Source organism: Ranitomeya variabilis, chromosome 8 (genome assembly GCF_051348905.1).
Source record: "Ranitomeya variabilis isolate aRanVar5 chromosome 8, aRanVar5.hap1, whole genome shotgun sequence".
Lineage (NCBI taxonomy): Eukaryota > Metazoa > Chordata > Amphibia > Anura > Dendrobatidae > Ranitomeya > Ranitomeya variabilis.
The window spans coordinates 203,436,690-203,458,888 of record NC_135239.1 but is presented as its reverse complement, the minus strand read 5'-3'; the positions used below and the strand labels follow the sequence as shown (position 1 = coordinate 203,458,888).

Sequence of the window (22,199 nt, the reverse complement as noted above, 5' to 3'; positions counted from 1 at the left end):
TGTGACTTCAGCCATTGTGAATGGTGAATCCTGTGTTATCTACTGTATATAGAGATGTTACGCTCCATTGTAATCCTGTCTGTGATGATTATGAGACTGCTGTAAAAATTTTTTTAGCAGAACATGAGGTATGAGTCTAGCGTATAGAGCATAAGGCTTAAAGGTAATTCCTAGACTTATAATATATATATATATATATATATATATATATATATACTGTATATTGGTCATTTGATGTCACAATCTCTTTTAGACGATTCTTACACAAACTTTAAGGATCATACTTAGAAAAGTCGTCGCTGCAGCAAAACGTTTCCTATCCTCGGTTATAAATCTGCTGCTCGGCCGATGCCCTAAAGTCCTCTCAGATGTGAGGTACCTGAGACTTCAGCGGCCGTGAACGACGAGACTCATAAGATGACATTTCCTCACCTCATAGACACTGAACTGGTTCTGTCCTCTGGATAACTCCCTGTAACTCGTAGTAAACTCCCCGATGAAGTCGTGGCTGAAAAATAACAATAGAGCAAAGTTATCTTTCCTGTATCTGCGCATTGTAAGGGATGTTATTGGAAACAGTGCCACCCCTGTCTATGGGCTGAGCCTGGTACTGCGATTCGGCCTCATTAAAATAATGCTTTCAGCTGTCCTGCCCAAACCAGGGGCGGCATGTAATTTAAGGAGTCTCCCTTGTTACAAAAAGGTGTTTTTAAAAAAATAGATATATAAAAAATGAGAAATAAAAAAACAAGACATGAAGAAAACAGTCTGGTCACAGGGTGAAATATTTCTGGCTTCTCCTCGCTTGGTTTGGCCAGATTGTCACATCATTTCCTATTTGGATATAGGGACAGACCTGTCAATCAAGGTAAATGGGGTAGGAAGGAGTGGAGGGACCGCCCACCGGAGGGACCGCCCACCGGACACTTTCCATGTGCTCAGACTTTTATTCCCTGCACGGCTTAATTTTCACACTGTTTTCTCGAAGTTCTGCAGCATTGCTCAGTAAGAGGTGTCTTTATGTAATGAGGGAGTATGTCAGGAAGACCGACAGGTTCCCTTTAAATTGAATACCGTATGCAGAGCTGCAGCGAGGCTTTCCCAGGCGTATTTCACAATCCGTGAGAAGTTTCGGGGGGGCCCTTATCATGTTTTTGGGGAACATTCCTTTATTTGTTCAAAAAGCTGTAAATTCTATCACACGGCATACCTTCCTCCCCTGTCCCAGTCATACACGTCCACTTTCACCGTCCTGCAAAGACAGAGGAAGGAATACAATTAATTAACTAATTAAGAAATAATTAATTATCTATAGATGCATATGTAGTCCAGGTCCCCGTAATGCACCAGTGTCCCCATATTACGGGTGTCCGGCACTGGCTGACTATTATAATGGTGGATGTAATGAATGAAGCCGCGGCTGGAGAGATGGGAACACGTGCGGGGATACAGGAGGCGGCAGGGGACAGCGTGGGAACGGTCAGCTGCTATTTTCAGTGTCTCTTCCCTGACAACTGACTCACAGGAGGGGATTGTAACACCGTGTAACAGCTCGCTGCTCCGGCCATACACAGAGAACGCCGCTAACAGGATCCTGGAACGATAGACGCCATATCTCACTGTGCAACAGGATCCTGCTGTATATACATACACATTCATATAAATCCACACAATACATATATACACACATATACATCCATATAAATCCACACAATACATATATACACACATATACATCCATATAAATCCACACAATACATATATACACACATACACATTCATATAAATCTACACAATACATATATACACACATACACATTCATATAAATCCACACAATACATATATACACACATACACATCCATATAAATACACACAATACATATATACACACATATACATCCATATAAATCCACACAATACATATATACACACATACACATCCATATAACTACACACAATACATATATACACACATACACATCCATATAACTACACACAATACATATATACACACATACACATCCATATCAATACACACAATACATATATACACACATACACATCCATATAAATCCACACAATACATATATACACACATACACATCCATATAACTACACACAATACATATATACACACATACACATCCATATCAATACACACAATACATATATACACACATACACATCCATATAAATCCACACAATACATATATACACACATACACATCCATATCAATACACACAATACATATATACACATACACATTCATATAAATACACACAATACATATATACACACATACACATTCATATAAATACACACAATACATATACACACACTCCTATAAATACACACAATAGATATACACACACACTCCTATAAATACACACAATACATATATACACATCCATATAAATTCACACAATTCATATACACACATACACATACATATAAATACACACAATACATATATACACATCCATATAAATATACAATACATATACACACATACACATTCATATAAATTCACACAATACATATATACACATAAATATCCATATAAATACACACAATACATATATACACATCCATATATACAATACATATATACACACACAAACGTATCCATATAAATACATACACATCCATATAAATATACACAATACATATATACACACACATACGTATCCATATAAACACACAATACATATATACATAGATATACATACATACACATTCCTATGAATACACACAAAACATAAACACATGGTATGTGTATACACAGTATACACGTTCATATCAGTACACATAATACATCTAAACAGGCACACATACACTCACATTTTTGTTACGATTTTATATTTACATCCTAAATACCACACGCAGTGGGATTTCTTGCCTTATAAATGGGGTTGGCACCATCAGTTGTGTTGTGCAGAAGTCTGGTGGATACACAGCTGATAGTCCTACTGAATAGACTGTTAGAATTTGTAATATGGCAAGAAAAAAGCAGCTAAGTAAAGAAAAACGAGTGGCCATCATTACTTTAAGAAATGAAGGTCAGTCAGTCTGAAAAATTGGGAAAACTTTGAAAGTGTCCCCAAGTGCAGTGGCAAAAACCATCAAGTGCTACAAAGAAACTGGCTCACATGAGGACCGCCCCAGGAAAGGAAGACCAAGAGTCACCTCTGCTTCTGAGGATAAGTTTATCCGAGTCACCAGCCTCAGAAATCGCAGGTTAACAGCAGCTCAGATTAGAGACCAGGTCAATGCCACACAGAGTTCTAGCAGCAGACACATCTCTACAACAACTGTTAAGAGGAGACTTTGTGCAGCAGGCCTTCATGGTAAAATAGCTGCTAGGAAACCACTGCTAAGGACAGGCAACAAGCAGAAGAGACTTGTTTGGGCTAAAGAACACAAGGAATGGACATTAGACCAGCGGAAATCTGTGCTTTGGTCTGATGAGTCCAAATTTGAGATCTTTGGTTCCAACCACTGTGTCTTTGTGCGATGCAGAAAAGGTGAACGGATGGACTCTACATGCCTGGTTCCCACCGTGAAGCATGGAGGACGAGGTGTGATGGTGTGGGGGTGCTTTGCTGGTGACACTGTTGGGGATTTATTCAAAATTGAAGGCATACTGAACCAGCATGGCTACCACAGCATCTTGCAGCAGCATGCTATTCCATCCGATTTGCATTTAGTTGGATCATCATTTATTTTTCAACAGGACAATGACCCCAAACACACCTCCAGGCTGTGTAAGGGCTATTTGACCAAGAAGGAGAGTGATGGGGTGCTACACCAGATGACCTGGCCTCCACAGTCACCAGACCTGAACCCAATCGAGATGGTTTGTGGTGAGCTGGACCGCAGAGTGAAGGCAAAAGGGCCAACAAGTGCCAAGCATCTCTGGGAACTCCTTCAAGATTGTTGGAAGACCATTTCCGGTGACTACATCTTGATGCTCATCAAGAGAATGCCAAGAGTGTGCAAAGCAGTCATCAAAGCAAAAGGTGGCTACTTTAAAGGACCTAGAATATAAGACATAATTTCAGTTGTTTCACACTTTTTTGTTAAGTATATAATTCCACATGTGTTAATCCATAGTTTTGATGCCTTCAGTGTGAATGTACAATTTTCATAGTCATGAAAATACAGAAAAATCTTTAAATGATAAGGTGTGTCCAAACTTTTGGTCTGTAGTGTATATGAACAGAAATACACACTCCAGACACACAAGCACAACTACTCACTTAAAAACCCCACATAAATGCACACTCTTATATAAGAGCACCCATACTTATATTCTTGCATATCTACTATACACGCACACTCATACAGACATATATCAGCACATTCATACATAGAAATGCTCGATCACATGAGAACACATTCATACATATACACATATGTACGTACAGCTACGGCCACAAATCCTCCCCCAGAACAGACTGACATTTAGTGACCCCGGACCCCAGTACCCGCCATGCCGGTGTCATAAGGGGGCACCTGGAATACAATTGTTACTAACTACAGAGATAACACCTGGAGAATGGATCCAGGGATTCCCGGACCTGTCATAGTCACCGTTGCACAGCGCTCGCACAGGGATAGTGAACGGCTGCCATACGGGGTTCAACGTGTTCTTCACAACTTCTGTTTTGTGGCAGATTGTGAACCTGTAAAATAAGGTCAATGATTCTTTCATCCTGATGATGGTGCAATGAAACGTTCTGCAACTTTCTAACATGTTTTGTCTTTCCATTCCCCGCTTTTCTGTTTGTTATAAGTAATCGTAAATATTTTACTTTACACTCTTGTTTGTTACAATGTTGCAGCAGATGAAAATGCTAGGGAGGTTTAGGCTATGTGCAACCTGAGGGTTTTTTTAGAGGGGTATGCTCCAAAAAATGGCTGAAAGTTTGCTAAAAAAAACCCACTTCTTATTCATTTCTATTGTTTAAATCGCTTTTTTGTTTTTACGTTCGGACTTTATTTCCACTTCAGGTTTTTAAAAAAAAAAAACATCTGGTAGAACAAAAGGAAAGTGCAGGTCACTTCTTTGAAACTTCTGATGGAATATTCTTCAAACTTCTGCAAAATACATTTCCATAAAAAAACAAACTCTTCAACAACAACTCGAAAAATTGCACAAAGAAGGAGCGTTTTCTTAAGCGGTTTCCACTTGAAAAACTCATTGTTTTCTTATCTACACACAGCATAAATCCACAACATATCGATTGATGTTTTATCTGAATTTCACTCTTTGCAATGCATAGGGTGAAGTCCCCAACAAAATCTGCTTGATTATCATGCAGATTTTGCTGCAGATTGGACACAGATTTTTTTCTGGTTCTAGGTAGACCTATTTTTTTCAGTAACTGCATACATAATTTACTGCATCTATAAAGCAAATCCACAACATATCAATTGATGTTTTCTCTGAATTTCACTCTTTGCAATGCATAGGGTGAAATCCGCAGCAAAATCTGCCACCAATCTGCTTGTAATTCATGAAGATTTTGCTGCGGATTATTTCTAGTTCCGTGTGGACCTAATTCTTCAGTAGCTGCAAAAGTAAAGTTTTTACTGTATCTGAAAAGAAAGTGGGTGACATATCTAACAAATCTCATCTACACATTTTGCCCTCAGCGGGTGCAAATTTCTAAATCCGCAGCATATCAATGATTTCTGTGGATTTTCATCATGGATTTCAATGCAGAAGGGTGAAATCTGTAACAAATCTGCAGGAAATCCACATTACAGTCACCGTTTTCTGCCCAGTTTCAGAGCGGTTAGTTGGTTTTGTGATGATCTCAGCGGGTTCTTAATTGTTGCTTTATTATAAGTCGGGGACGGGAGGTTCTCGAGAGCGCGCCCCTTCTTCCATCAGGTAGTTTATAATAAGGAGTGAGCAGTCGGACTTACGTGCCGTCCTCATTGCTGCGGTAGAATACAAGGAAAGGGTCTGACTTCCCAAAGAAATCTTTCTTGTCCAACTTATTAGCACAGAGCTGCAGAGTGACGATGTCCTGTAATGGAGAACGCGCTGGTTATACTAATACACATTTAATAATAACCTTCGGACAGTTCGCCTGATTACATCTGTAGCTGCCCGGTGGTCATGCTGATTTCTTGAAGTTTTGAAACTTTTTACTTGTGGGTCCGTTCAGTAATTTACATACATGCAACATAAGATCATTAATCCCAAGCAAATCTCCTGGATCTAGAATCAGAGAATGTTGTTATTTCGGCATACATTGTTCATTGTCATTTTTTTATATGTACAGTATCGTACCATTATTTGTATATTGTATTGCGGCATTATTTATGTGTACGGCATAGCAGTATTATTTATGTGTACGGCATAGCAGTATTATTTATGTATACAATATGGTATCAATATACTGTATGTGTATGGTGTGACCTAATTATTTAGTTATGAAATATGACATCATTATTTATGGGTGCAGCATGGTAGCATTTTTTATATGTGTAGTATGACGGCATTATTTATGTGTGCAGTATCGTAGCATCATTTTGTGTATTGTATAGTGGCATTATTTATATGTATGCTATAGCAGTATTATTTATGTGTACAATATGGCAGCATTATATATGTGTATGGTATGACATCATTATTTATGTGTACAGCATGGTAGCATTCTTGTTCTGTTTAGTATGACATCATTATTTATTTGTACAGTATGATAGTATCATACATTTATATAGTATGGAAGTATTTTACATGTGTACAATATGGCTGCATTATATATGTGTAGATTATAGTGGCATTGTTTATGTGTATAGTATGGCATTATTATTTTTTTGTATAGTACCATATATCATTATTCATGTTTACAGTATGACAGTATTATATATGTGTTGTGGTATAGCGACCCCTGTGGCAGCTAGGGGGCGCTGTGTGTGTGCTCCTTGAGATATGCATTGAGGCATATATATGGTGTGCAAGGACCTGTGGTGATGTCACACTCACCTGACTAGCCATGTGGCAGGTACCTGGCTGTGGTTACACCTATGTAAAGGAGGTGTGTGGAGCACATGGTGGGATGTGAGTGTTAGTGGGTAAGTGTCTGTCAGGGTGGACACACTTCTGTGTGTCCTGGCAGGACACTGCAAAGTGGCCTGTGTGCTGGACGGTCCCAGGTGGGGACAGACGTCCTGGAAGCACACAGTGACCATTCCAGGCTGGAGAGCCTGCGTGCTGGACATAGCACGGACGGTTGGTGTTGGAGGCTCCGGCGAGTGGAGTCGTCCTGGAAGCACCTGGAGACTGTAGACCTGGGAGGTCTGTGTTGAGGACCTGGGACTGACCTGAAGTCAGTGTGAGTGAGAAACGTCTGATGGATACCTCTGTGGAGAAGAGGGATCCGGGAAACCTGTGTGGCACCAACAGGTAACGGGAAGGAACCGTGTGACACTGACCGGTGTCAGAGTAAGAGACATTGTGTATGGGCACCTCGGAGGCCAAGGGGTGTCCAGGAACACGTAAAGGTTGCCAACGGGTAACGGTCTGAAAACCGTGTATAATGCTGACTGGGGTCAGAGACGCACTGTGGTAAAGATGAATATATGCAGACTGTGTTCAAACTGTTACCAAGTTCCTGTGGATGTGGTTTACATTATGTGAAATAAACCGAAAAGACTGTTTTTGATAGAAAACCGTGCCCGAGTGCTTTGATTCTGCTGCCAAGCGAGTGTTCCCCAAGACACGTAGTAGGCGCTATGCTACAGTGTATAGTATGGAAGTTTTATATATATCTACATTATGGCAGTAATATACATGTGTAAAGTATGGCAGTATTGTACATGTGTATAGTATGGAGGTATTATATATCTGTACTGTATTGCAGTATAATACATGCATACAGTATGGCAGTATTATATATGTGTATAGTATGGAAGTATTAAATATGTGTATATATATATATATATATATATATATATATATATACACATGTACATTATGGCAGTAATATACAGGTGTAAAATATGGCAGTATTGTATATGTGTATAGTATGGAGGTATTATATCTGTACTGTATGGCAGTATTATACATGTGTACAGTATGGCAGTATTATATATGTGTATAGCATTACATTATCATGTGTAGATTATAGTAGAATTGTGTATGTGCATAGTAAGGCATCATGATTTATGCGAAGAGTATGCCAGCATTATTTATGTATATGCAATGTAGCATTATTTATATATACATTATGGTATCATTATTTATGTGTACAGTATGGCAGTATTATTTGTGTATACATTATGGTATCATTATTTAAGTGTACAGCATGGCAGGAATATTTGTGTATACATTATAGTAGAATTATTTGTGTATAGTATGGCATTGTTATTTATGTATACTACATGTGCATACATTTTATAGCCATTGCATTGTCCTTTTCTAATACTGCTGCTCTCTTGATGGCAGAAGGCTCTTCGGGTTCCCTGTGACCAATGTGCCCCTTTGATTTCCTATAGATACGTCATCAGCCGAGGCCCGTTCAGTGAAAAAAAAAAATTTCCCCAAAAGTAATGTCTCCTTTATTTGTCCCAAAATTGATACCCATGAACAAAAGTTGGCTCAACCTTCAGTCCAACGCTGTAAAAACTCAGACTTTACTAAATATCAGACTGAACGGTGAAATCTGCAGTGTGATCCCCGTCTTTTCCGCTGATTGCCGGTTCGTTACTGTTGCACTTCAGCAATTAACATGTAGCTGATGGAGAAGTAACGCGGCTGACGATAATTGCTGGGAGCAGCAGCACCTTGCAGTGCATCAGCCAGGCAATCACAGCATCACATTGTGCCAAGATGGCGGCCCCGCCGTACTCTGTGAAGTCCCTGATCACTGATTGGAATAACTAAAGCTTGGAGGATTTTCAATCAAAATCCTTTCCCCAAAGCTTCAACATGTATCAGAGGAGAAACACAAAGATTTACCTTCTGTTCTACTTTACAGGTGAAGGAGAAAATAATCTGAACAGGATGAAAACACTGTGCGATCGAGAGGAAAATTTCTCAAGTTGTTTTTTAAATTCCTCCTCTACAAGAGAAGGAGGGTGCAGGGTTTGCAGTGGAAGCCACAGGTTTTTAGAAATTTCAGAGATAGCAGCAGGTTTTAGGGATTGCAGACGTAGCTATGGGTGTAGGGGTTGCAGAGGTAACCACAAGTGTAGGGGCTGCAGAGGTAACAACACGTGTGGGGGTTGCAGAGGTAACAACACGTGTAGTGTTGTGAATTCCGTTCTCGGGCTCCCTCCTGTGGTCGTGAATGGTACTTTGGTGAGTTCTGTCCTTGGACACCCTCTGGTGGCTTTGAGTGGAACTGCTGATCTTTGAGGTTGGCTTTCTCAGCTGCCCTCGTTTATTGCTGCTGCTGGCTTCCCTATTTAACTCTGCCCAGGTCATTAATCCATGCCAGCTGTCAATGTCTCAGTACTGGTTCAGATCTCTCTTGGAATTCTCAGATGACCTGACTACTCCAGCAGAAGCTAAGTCCTTGCTAGTCATTTGCTGTTCATTGGTTTTTTGAATATATTTTTCAGTACATGCTATGTTTCAGTCCAGCCTGCTATTATGATATTTCCTTGCTAGCTGGAAGCTCTGGGGGTGCAGAGCTGCACCTCCACACCGTGAGTCGGTGTGGAGGTCTTTTTCCACACTCTGCGTGGTTTTTGTAGTTTTTTATACTGACCGCATAGTTCCCTTTCCTATCCTCTGTCTTTCTAGAGAAGATTCGGCCTCCTTTGCTAAAATCTGTTTCATTCCTGTGTTTGTCACTTCCCTCTTAACTCACAGTTAATATTTGTGGGGGGCTACCTTTACTTTGGGGAATTTATCTGAGGCAAGGTAGGCTGCTATTTCTATCTTTAGGGGTAGTTAGCTCTTAGGCTGTGAAGAGGCGTCTAGGGAGAGTTAGGTACGCTCCACAGCTATTTCTAGTGTGTGTGATAGGATTAGGGATTGCGGTCAGTAGAGTTACCACTTCCTCAGAGCTTGTCCCAGGTTTTCTGTTTTAACCATCAGGTCACTTCGGGTGCTCCTAACCACCAGGTCATAACAGTACAGCTGGCCTTCAAAGTGTTAATGCATCTCAAAAGAGGGATAAGAGAAATTCTGAGTCAATTTTTTTTTCTTTGCAGCTTGTTTTGTCTTTCTTTTCCCCTTAACCTCTGGGTGGTTCAGGACTCAGGTGTAGATATGGATATTCAAGGTCTGTCCTCTTGTGTGGATCAACTCACTGCTAGGGTACAGAGTATTCAAGATTATGTAGTTCAGAATCCGATGTTAGAGCCTAGAATTCCAATTCCTGATTTGATTTCTGGGGATAGATCTAAAATTTTGAATTTCAAAAATAATTGCAGACTCTTTCTTGCTCTGAAACCCCGCTCCTCTGGTGACCCCATTCAGCAAGTAAAGATTGTTATTTATTTGTTGTGTGGTGACCCGCAAGACTGGGCATTCTCCCTTGAGCCAGGAAATCCTGCATTGCTTAATGTGGATGCATTTTTTTCTCGCGCTTGGATTGTTTTATGACGAACCTAATTCTGTGGATCAGGCAGAAAAGATCTTGCTGACTCTATGTCAGGGTCAGGATGAGGCAGAAGTATATTGCCAGAAATTTAGAAAGTGGTCTGTGCTTACTCAATGGAATGAGTGTGCCCTGGCGGCAATTTTCAGAAAGGGTCTTTCTGAAGCCCTTAAGGATGTTATGGTGGGGTTCCCCAAGCCTGCTGGTCTGAATGAGTCAATGTCTTTGGCCATTCAGATTGATCGGCGTTTGCGCAAGCGCAAAGTTGTGCACCATTTGGCGGTGTCCTCTGAGCGGAGGCATGAGCCTATGCAATGTGATAGGACTTTGACCAGAGCTGAACGGCAAGAACACAGACGTCAGAATGGGCTGTGTTTTTACTGTGGTGACTCCTCTCATGCTATCTCTGATTGTCCTAAGCGCACTAAGAGGTTCGCTAGGTCTGTCACCATTAGTACTTTGCAGCCTAAATTTCTCTTATCTGTTACTCTGATTTGCTCATTGTCGTCCTACTCTGTTATGGCATTTGTGGATTCGGGTGCTGCCCTGAACTTGATGGACTTGGAGTTTGCCAGGCGCTGTGGTTTTTCCTTAGAGCCTTTGCAGAGTCCTATTCCCTTAAGGGGGATTGATGCTACGCCATTGGCCAAGAATAAACCTCAGTACTGGACTCAGCTGACCATGTACATGGCTCCCGCACATCAGGAAAATATTCGCTTTTTGGTGCTGCATAATTTGCATGATGTTGTTGTGTTGGGTTTGCCATGGTTACAGGTTCATAATCCAGTACTGGATTGGAAATCAATGTCTGTGTCTAGTTGGGGTTGTCAAAGGATACATGGTGATGTTCCTTTGATGTCAATTTCTTCTTCCACTCCTTCTGAAGTCCCTGAGTTTTTGTCAGATTACCAGGATGTATTTGATGAGCCCAAGTCCAGTGCCCTACCTCCTCATAGGGACTGTGATTGCGCTATTAATTTGATTCCTGGTAGTAAGTTCCCTAAGGGCCGACTGTTCAATTTATCTGTGCCAGAACATGCCGCTATGCGGAGTTATGTAAAGGAGTCCTTGGAGAAAGGGCATATTCGCCCGTCTTCGTCGCCGTTGGGAGCAGGGTTCTTTTTTGTGGCCAAGAAGGATGGCTCTCTGAGACCCTGTATAGATTACCGCCTTCTCAATAAAATCACGGTCAAATTTCAGTACCCTTTGCCTCTGTTGTCTGATTTGTTTGCTCGGATTAAGGGGGCTAGTTGGTTTACCAAGATTGACCTTCGAGGGGCGTATAATCTTGTGCATATTAAACAGGGCGATGAATGGAAAACAGCATTTAATACGCCCGAGGGCCATTTTGAGTACCTGGTGATGCCATTCGGGCTTTCTAATGCTCCATCTGTGTTTCAGTCCTTTATGCATGACATCTTCCGGAAGTATCTGGATAGGTTCATGATCGTATATTTGGATGATATTTTGGTCTTTTCAGATGATTGGGAGTCTCATGTAAAGCAGGTCAGGATGGTGTTCCAGGTCCTTCGTGCTAATGCGTTGTTTGTGAAGGGCTCTAAATGCCTCTTTGGAGTTCAGAAGGTTTCCTTTTTGGGCTTCATTTTTTCCCCTTCTACTATCGAGATGGATCCTGTTAAAGTTCAGGCCATTTATGATTGGACTCAACCTACATCTGTGAAGAGTCTTCAGAAGTTCCTGGGCTTTGCTAATTTTTACCGTCGCTTCATCGCTAATTTTTCTAGTGTGGTTAAGCCTTTGACTGATTTGACGAAGAAAGGCGCTGATGTGGTGAATTGGTTCCCTGCGGCCGTTGAGGCCTTTCAGGAGCTTAAACATCATTTTACTTCGGCCCCTGTGTTGCGTCAGCCAGATGTTTTGCTCCCTTTTCAGGTCGAGGTTGATGCTTCTGAGATAGGGGCAGGGGCTGTTTTGTGTCAGAGAAGTTCTGATGGCTCCTTGATGAAGCCGTGTGCTTTCTTTTCTAGAAAGTTTTCGCCTGCCGAGCGTAATTATGATGTCGGCAATCGGGAGTTGTTGGCTATGAAGTGGGCATTTGAGGAGTGGCGACATTGGCTTGAGGGAGCCAAACATCGCGTGGTGGTCCTGACTGATCACAAGAATCTAACTTACCTCGAGTCCGCCAAGCGGTTGAACCCTAGACAGGCTCGATGGTCACTGTTTTTCTCCCGTTTCGATTTTGTGGTCTCATACCTTCCGGGATCTAAGAATGTGAAGGCTGATGCCCTTTCTAGGAGTTTTTTGCCTGATTCTCCGGGAGTCCCTGAGCCGGCTGGTATTCTTAAAGAGGGGGTGATTCTGTCTGCCATCTCCCCTGATTTGCGGCGGGTGCTGCAGGAGTTTCAGGCTGATAGACCTGACCGCTGCCCAATGGAGAAACTGTTTGTCCCTGATAGATGGACTAGTAGGGTTATTTCTGAGGTTCATTGTTCAGTGTTGGCTGGTCATCCTGGGATTTTTGGTACCAGAGATTTGGTTGCCAGGTCCTTTTGGTGGCCTTCCTTGTCACGGGATGTGCGTTCTTTTGTGCAGTCCTGTGGGACTTGTGCTCAGGCCAAACCTTGCTGTTCTCGTGCCAGTGGGTTGCTTTTGCCTTTGCCTGTCCCGAAGAGGCCCTGGACACATATTTCCATGGATTTTATTTCTGATCTTCCTGTCTCTCAAAGGATGTCTGTCATCTGGGTGGTTTGTGATCGGTTTTCTAAGATGGTCCATTTGGTACCCTTGCCTAAATTGCCTTCCTCCTCTGATTTGGTTCCATTATTTTTTCAGCATGTGGTTCGTTTGCATGGCATTCCGGAGAACATTGTGTCGGACAGAGGTTCCCAATTTGTTTCTAGGTTTTGGCGGTCCTTTTGTGCTAAGATGGGCATTGATTTATCTTTTTCTTCAGCGTTCCATCCTCAGACAAATGGCCAAACCGAACGAACCAATCAGACCTTGGAAACCTATCTGAGATGCTTTGTTTCTGCTGATCAGGATGATTGGGTGACCTTCTTGCCATTGGCCGAGTTCGCCCTTAATAATCGGGCTAGTTCTGCTACTTTGGTTTCGCCTTTTTTTTGTAATTCTGGTTTTCATCCTCGTTTTTCTTCAGGGCAGGTTGAGCCTTCTGACTGTCCTGGTGTGGATTCTGTGGTGGACAGGTTGCAACAAATTTGGACTCACGTGGTGGACAATTTGACGTTGTCTCAGGAGAAGGCGCAACGTTTTGCTAACCGCCGTCGCTGTGTTGGTCCCCGACTTCGTGTTGGGGATTTGGTTTGGTTGTCTTCTCGTTATGTTCCTATGAAGGTTTCTTCTCCTAAGTTCAAGCCTCGTTTCATTGGTCCTTATAAGATTTCTGAAATTATCAATCCTGTGTCGTTTCGTTTGGCCCTTCCAGCTTCTTTTGCCATCCATAATGTGTTCCATAGGTCGTTGTTGCGGAGATATGTGGCGCCTATGGTTCCTTCCGTTGATCCTCCTGCTCCGGTGTTGGTTGAGGGGGAGTTGGAGTATGTGGTGGAGAAGATTTTAGATTCTCGTATTTCGAGATGGAAGCTTCAGTACCTGGTAAATGGAAGGGCTATGGTCAGGAGGATAATTCCTGGGTTGTTGCCTCCGATGTCCATGCTGCCGATTTGGTTCGTGCCTTTCATTTGGCTCGTCCTGATCGGCCTGGGGGCTCTGGTGAGGGTTCGGTGACCCCTCCTCAAAAGGGGGTACTGTTGTGAATTCCGTTCTCGGGCTCCCTCCTGTGGTCGTGAATGGTACTTTGGTGAGTTCTGTCCTTGGCCACCCTCTGGTGGCTTTGAGTGGAACTGCTGATCTTTGAGGTTGGCTTTCTCAGCTGCCCTCGTTTATTGCTGCTGCTGGCTTCCCTATTTAACTCTGCCCAGGTCGTTAGTCCATGCCAGCTGTCAATGTCTCAGTACTGGTTCAGATCTCTCTTGGAATTCTCAGATGACCTGACTACTCCAGCAGAAGCTAAGTCCTTGCTAGTCATTTGCTGTTCATTGGTTTTTTGAATATATTTTTCAGTACATGCTATGTTTCAGTCCAGCCTGCTATTATGATATTCCCTTGCTAGCTGGAAGCTCTGGGGGTGCAGTGCTGCACCTCCACACCGTGAATCAGTGTGGAGGTCTTTTTGCACACTCTGCGTGGTTTTTGTAGTTTTTTATACTGACCGCATAGTTCCCTTTCCTATCCTCTGTCTTTCTAGAGAAGATTCGGCCTCCTTTGCTAAAATCTGTTTCATTCCTGTGTTTGTCACTTCCCTCTTAACTCACAGTTAATATTTGTGGGGGGCTACCTTTACTTTGGGGAATTTCTCTGAGGCAAGGTAGGCTGCTATTTCTATCTTTAGGGGTAGTTAGCTCTTAGGCTGTGAAGAGGCATCTAGGGAGAGTTAGGTACGCTCCACGGCTATTTCTAGTGTGTGTGATAGGATTAGGGATTGCGGTCAGTAGAGTTACCACTTCCTCAGAGCTTGTCCCAGGTTTTCTGTTTTAACCATCAGGTCACTTCGGGTGCTCCTAACCACCAGGTCATAACAGTGTAGGGGTTGCAGAGGTAACAACATGTGTAGGGGTTGCAGAGGTAACCACAAGTGTAGGGGCTGTAGAGGTAACCACAAGTGTAGGGGCTGTAGAGGTAACCACAAGTGTAGGGGCTGCAGAGGTAACAAAACGTGTAGGGGTTGCAGAGGTAACCACAATTGTAGGGGTTGGAGAGGTAACCACAATTGTAGGGGTTGCAGAGGTAACCACAAGTGTAGGGGTTGCAGAGGTAACCACAAGTGTAGGGGTTGCAGAGGTAACAACAAGTGTAGGGGCTGCAAAGGTAACCACAAGCGTATGGGTTGCAGAGGTAACCACAAGCGTAGGGGCTGCAGAGGTAATCACAAGCGTAGGGGCTGCAGAGGTAACAACAAGCGTAGGGGCTTCAGAGGTAACCACAAGCGTAGGCGCTGCAGAGGTAACCACAAGCGTACGGGTTGCAGAGGTAACCACAAGCCTAGGGGTTGCAGAGGTAACCACAAGCGTAGTGGTTGCAGAGGTAACCACAAGCGTAAGGGTTGCAGTAATAACCACAAGCGTACGGGTTGCAGAGGTAACCACAAGCCTAGGGGTTGCAGAGGTAACCACAAGCGTAGTGGTTGCAGAGGTAACCACAAGCGTAAGGGTTGCAGTGGTAACAACAAGTGTAGGGGTTGCAGCGGTAGCCACAAGCGTAGGGGTTGGGGAGGTAACCACAAGTGTAGGGGCTGCAGAGGTAACCACAAGCGTAGGGGTTGCAGAGGTAACAACAAGTGTAGGGGCAGCGCCCCAGAGTCCTTGTCGTTGCAGTACTGATGCTCCGCCGCTAAGGGGGGCTATGGTACGTCTGATGGCACTGAAGGAGTTCACCTGACCAGGTATCACAGACACCAATACACTTCACAGTCTGGCCTCCAGGGGGAGCTAAGGGTACTATGTATTAGGCCACTCCTCACAGTCTGGTAAAACTGGGGGTTGGATAGAAAGTTGGACAGAAGCTGACTGGGTTGGAACCAGGCAACATCCTGTGGCAGAGGGTGTTGCAGGGGAAGATTCAGGGGGGTCCCTGTCAGGGGTGGGATCCTGACAGAGGCCTAGCGAACAAGAGAGAACATTAAGGAACCGCGCCTCCACTACATTGCGGTGGTATCTCAAGAAAGGACAAGAAGCGGGGTTTATTGTGAAGAGTGAGAAACGAGATCACAGCAAAAAGGAGATAACACCAGTAGGAGTCGTGCTGTAAGATCGAGGCAACATCCTACTGAGGCGCGTAGCCGGTGGCCGGAACGCCGAGGAAGTATTGAGCTCCAGGCCTTACTTCAAACCAACGGCAGGACAGTTAATTATAGGTTGGCTGTCTCACCTAAATCACCTAAGCAGACATAGGGGGCAACTGTGGGAGAGGGGCGTCACTGGGGTCCCGGAAGAACTCCAGGCCTACCCGTCATACAGGTGCGTCCTATCTATATCATCTGGGGGACGGAGAAGAACATCAGAACAGACATAAGTTGTGGGAAAGAACATCAGAAACAGACACAACAGTTGTGAGGACTATCCCGTGGTGCTCAGCAGGGAAGTACTACAACACACAGGCGCTAGAAGGAAGGCACAGATTTCCACCTGCAAAGGGAACTCTGGAGGTGCCATCGGACCAGCCGGTCTCAGACAGCCCTGTTAACCGTACTCCGGATTGAGGATCTTGAAGCCTTCAGTAAAGAGGTAAAGAGACTGCAACCCTGTGTCCTCGTTATTCACCGCGAACTGCACCACGCACCATCATCACACCTTTTATTGGGCGCCCCTTAGCAGGGTCACGGACCGGGTCTAGCCACCGTGACAACCCCAGAACTGAGACAGAGAGGCCCTGTACCGAGTACCCCGTGGCCCTGCGTCTGGGGGCGCTCCATAGGGGCTGCAGAGGTAACCACAAGCGTAGGGGCTGCAGATGTAGCCACAAGTGTAAGGGTTGCAGTGGTAACAACAAGTGTAGGGGTTGCAGCGGTAGCCACAAGTGTAGGGGTTGGAGAGGTAATCACAAGTGTAGGGGTTGGAGAGGTAACCACAAGTGTAGGGGCTGTAGTGGTGCATAAGTAGCCACGAGTGTATTGGCTGCAGAGGTAGTCATGGGTGTAGGGGTTTCAAAGGTAGTAACAGGTGTATGGGTTGCAGAGGTAGCCACAAGTTTAGGGAGTGTATAGGTAGCCATGGGTGTAGGGGTTGCAGAGGTAGCCACAAGTGTAGGGAGTGTATAGGTAGCCATGGGTGTAGGGGTTGCAGAAGTAGCCATGAGTGTAGGGGTTGCAGAGGTAGCCACAGATGTAAGGTAGCAGCGGTAGTGACAGATATATTGGGTGCAGAGGTAGCCATGGGTGTTAAGGGGTGCAGAGGTAGCCATGGAAGTAGGGGGACAGAGGTAGGCACATGTATATTGGGTGCAGACAGAGTTAGCCATGGTGTAGGGGGTGAAGAAATAGCCATGGGTATAGAGGTTGCAGAGGTAGCCACATGTGTAGGGGGTGTAGAAATATCTATGGCTGTAGGGGAGGAGAAATAACCATGGGTGTAGGGGTTGCAGAAGTAGCCACAAGTGTATTGGCTGCAGAGGTAGCCATGGGTGTAGGGGTTGCATAGGTAGTCACAGGTGTAGAGGTGGCAGAGATAGCCACAAGTGTAGGGATCACAGAAGTAGCCTTGGGTATAAGAGTTGAAGAGGTAGCCAAAAGTTTAGGGGGTGTAGAAGTAGCCACGGATGTATGGGGTGCAGTGGTAGCCATGGGTGTAGGGGGTGTAGAGGTAGCCACAAGTGTAGCAGCTGCAGATGTATAGGGGTTGCAGAGGTAGCCATGGTACTATGTGCTCAGCCATTTATGTGAATTAGGAGCCTCTAATGCTACATTTCTCCTTCTACCGGAGGAAATTTTTGGTTGGACGTTTATGATCTGGTGACCTTGGAGCCGCATGAGAGACTTTCTCAAGAGTAGGTGGTACCTGTACTGACCGCAAACCCTAAACTAACACCGCAACTAGAAGTAGCCGTGGGATGTACCTAACACGTCCTAGACATCTCGACACAGCCGGAGGACTAAATACCCCTATAGATGGAAATGGGAATTCTATCTTGCCTCAGAGCAGAACCCCAAAGGATAAGCAGCCCCCCACAAATATTGACTGTGAGTATAAGAGGAAAGACACACGCAGGCAGAAAAACAGGATTTAGCAAAAGAGGCACCTCTAGCTAAATAGAAAAGGATAGGACAGAATTCTAAGCGGTCAGTATTAAAATCCTAAAAACATCCACAGCAGATAATACAAATATTCCACATCTAACTAAAGACATAGAAAGTATATCTGCATCTCCTGAGAATCCAGCATGACTGAAAAATCCAAACAAAGTCTAAGCTGGACAAAAACACAATAAATTGCACTGAATTGCAAAGCACACTGCATGTGTGCACAGAGACAAAAAAACAGACACTTATCTTGGCTGAATTGGCAGCAGGGCATGAGGAGCCAGAGAGAGATGCAATCCCTCCAAGTACAATGGACAACTGGCATGGACTCATGGATCCTGCACACCTAAATACCTAATAGAGCTGCAATCAGCAGAAACACCTGCCCGGATTACAACCCCAAGACAACTGCACTACCACCAACAACCACCGGAGGGAGCCCAAGAGCAGAATTCACAACAGTACCCCCCACCCTTGAAGAGGGGTCACCGAACCCTCGCCAGAGCCCCCAGGCCGATCAGGACGAGTCAGATGAAAGGCATGGACCAAATCAGCAGCATGGACATCAGAGGCAAAAACCCAAGAATTATCCTCCTGGCCATAACCCTTCCATTTGACAAGGTACTGAAGCCTCCGCCTCGAAAAGCGAGAATCCAAAATCTTCTCAACCACATACTGCAACTCCCCATCAACCAACACAGGAGCAGGAGGATCAACCGAGGGAACAACGGGCACCACATATTTCCGCAATAAAGATCTATGGAAAACATTATGGATGGCAAAAGAGGTCAGAAGGGCCAAACGAAAAGACACCGGATTGATAATCTCAGAAATCCTATAAGGACCAATAAACCGAGGCTTAAACTTAGGGGAAGAAACCTTCATAGGAACATGACGGGAAGACAACCAGACCAAATCCCCAACCCGAAGCCGGGAACCAACACACCGACGACGGTTAGCAAAACGCTGAGCCTCTTCCTGAGACAACACCAAATTGTCCACCACATGGGCCCAAATCTGCTGCAACCTGTCAACCACAGAATCCACACCAGGAAAATCAGAAGGTTCAACTTGCCCCAAAGAAAAACGAGGATGAAAACCAAAATTACAAAAGAAGGGTGAAACCAAGGTAGCCGAACTAGCCCGATTATTAAGGGCAAACTCGGCCAATGGCAAGAAAGACACCCAATCATCCTGATCAGCAGACACAAAGCATCTCAAATAAGTTTCCAAAGTCTGATTAGTTCGCTCGGTCTGGCCATTTGTCTGAGGATGAAATGCGGAAGAAAAAGACAAATCAATGCCCAGCTTAGCACAAAAGGCCCGCCAAAACCTAGAAACAAACTGGGAACCTCTGTCGGACACAATATTCTCCGGAATACCATGCAAACGAACCACATGCTGCAAAAACAACGGAACCAAATCAGAAGAGGAAGCAATTTAGGCAAAGGCACCAAATGAACCATCTTAGAAAACCGGTCACAAACCACCCAGATAACCGACATCCTCTGGGAAACCGGAAGATCTGAAATAAAATCCATAGAAATATGCGTCCAGGGCCTCTCAGGGATCGGCAAAGGCAAAAGCAACCCACTAGCACGGGAACAACAAGGCTTGGCCCGCGCACAAGTCCCACAGGACTGCACAAAAGAACGCACATCCCGTGACAAAGAAGGCCACCAAAAGGACCTACCAACCAAATCTCTGGTACCAAAAATACCAGGATGACCAGCCAACACAGAACAGTGAACCTCAGAAATCACTCTACTAGTCCATCTATCAGGAACAAACAGTTTCCCCACAGGACAGCGGTCAGGTTTATCAGCCTGAAACTCCTGAAGAGCCCGTCGCAAATCAGGGGAGATGGCAGAAAGGACCACCCCTTCCTTCAGAATGCCGACCGGCTCAAGTACCTCAGGAGAATCAGGCAAAAAACTCCTAGAGAGGGCATCAGCCTTAATATTCTTAGAACCCGGAAGATACGAAACCATGAAATCAAAACGGGAGAAAAACAGGGACCATAGAGCCTGTCTAGGATTCAGCCGTTTGGCAGATTCGAGGTAAATCAGATTTTTATAATCGCTCAAGACCACAATACGGTGCTTGGCTCCCTCAAGCCAATGTCGCCATTCCTCAAACGCCCACTTCATAGCCAACAACTCCCGATTGCCGACATCATAATTGCGTTCAGCAGGTGAAAACTTACGGGAAAAGAAGGCACACGGTTTCATCAAGGAACCATCAGAATTCCTCTGAGACAAAACGGCCCCTGCCCCAATCTCAGAAGCGTCAACCTCAACCTGAAACGGAAGAGAAACATCTGGCTGACGCAACACCGGGGCAGAAGTAAATCGGCGTTTAAGCTCCTGAAAGGCAGAGACAGCCGCAGAGGACCAATTCGTTACATCAGCGCCTTTCTTCGTCAAATCGGTCAGGGGTTTAACCACACTGGAGAAGTTGGCAATGAAACGGCGATAAAAATTAGCAAAGCCCAAAAATTTCTGAAGGCTCTTCACGGATGTGGGCTGAATCCAATCATGAATGGCCTGAACCTTAACCGGATCCATCTCTATAGATGAGGGAGAAAAAATGAAGCCCAAAAAAGAAACCTTCTGCACTCCAAAGAGACACTTAGACCCCTTCACAAACAAAGCATTATCACGAAGGATCTGAAATACCATCCTGACCTGCTTCACATGAGACTCCCAATCATCGGAAAAAATTAAGATGTCATCCAAATATACAATCATGAATTTATCAATATAAGTCCGGAAGATATCATGCATGAAGGACTGAAAAACAGATGGAGCATTAGAGAGCCCAAATGGCATCACAAGGTATTCAAAATGGCCTTCGGGCGTATTAAACGCAGTTTTCCATTCGTCACCCTGCTTAATACGAACAAGATTATATGCCCCCAAAGGTCAATTTTAGTAAACCAACTAGCCCCCTTAATCCTGGCAAACAAATCGGAAAGCAAAGGTAAAGGGTATTGAAACTTGACCGTGATCTTATTCAAGAGGTGATAATCAATACAGGGTCTCAAGGAGCCATCCTTCTTAGCAACAAAAAAAAAACCTGCTCCCAACGGTGAAGAAGATGGCCGAATATGCCCTTTCTCCAAAGACTCCCTAACATAACTCCGCATGGTGGTATGTTCCGGCACAGACAGGTTGAAAAGTCGGCCCTTAGGAAACTTACAGCCTGGAATCAAGTCAATAGCACAATCACAGTCCCTGTGCGGTGGAAGAGAACTGGACTTGGGCTCATCGAATACATCCTGAAAATCAGACAAGAACTCTGGAACTTCAGAAGAGGAGGAAGAGGAGATTGACATCACAGGAACGTCATTATGAACCCCCTGATAACCCCAACTAGTCACAGACATAGACTTCCAATCCAACACAGGATTATGTATCTGCAACCATGGAAACCCCAGCACAACAGCATCATGCAAATTATGCAACACCAGAAAACGACAATCTTCCTGATGGGCTGGCGCCATGCACATGGTCACCTGTGTCCAAAACTGGGGTTTATTTTTAGCCAAAGGTGTAGTATCAATGCCCCTTAAAGGAATAGGGTTCTGCAAAGACTGCAAGGGGAAACCACAACGCCTGGCAAATTCAAAGTCCATTAAGTTCAAAGCGGCACCTTAATCCACAAACGCCATGACAGAAAATGACGACAATGAGCAGATCAAGGTCACAGATAACAGAAATTTAGGTTGTACAGTTCCGATGGTAACTGAACTAGCGATTCTCTTTGTACGCTTAGGGCAGACTGAAATGACATGAGAAGCGTCGCCACAATAAAAACACAACCTATTCTGACGTCTGAATCCTTGTTGTTCC

The 22,199-nt window shown here is 44.3% G+C and overlaps 1 protein-coding gene across 2 annotated transcripts in view; it reads right to left on the bottom strand.

Annotated features, from left to right (window-relative positions):
• CPNE9 (copine family member 9) overlaps window positions 1-22,199 on the bottom strand; it is a 262,960-nt gene that overhangs the window by 28,466 nt on the left and 212,295 nt on the right. For both annotated transcript variants that reach the window (XM_077276307.1, XM_077276308.1), the window contains 4 exons: window positions 5,938-6,041; window positions 4,584-4,688; window positions 1,211-1,252; window positions 433-508 (listed from right to left, as the gene is read on the bottom strand). In XM_077276307.1, coding sequence (XP_077132422.1) covers window positions 433-508; window positions 1,211-1,252; window positions 4,584-4,688; window positions 5,938-6,041 — 327 coding nt within the window. The remainder of the gene's footprint in view (window positions 1-432; window positions 509-1,210; window positions 1,253-4,583; window positions 4,689-5,937; window positions 6,042-22,199) is intronic.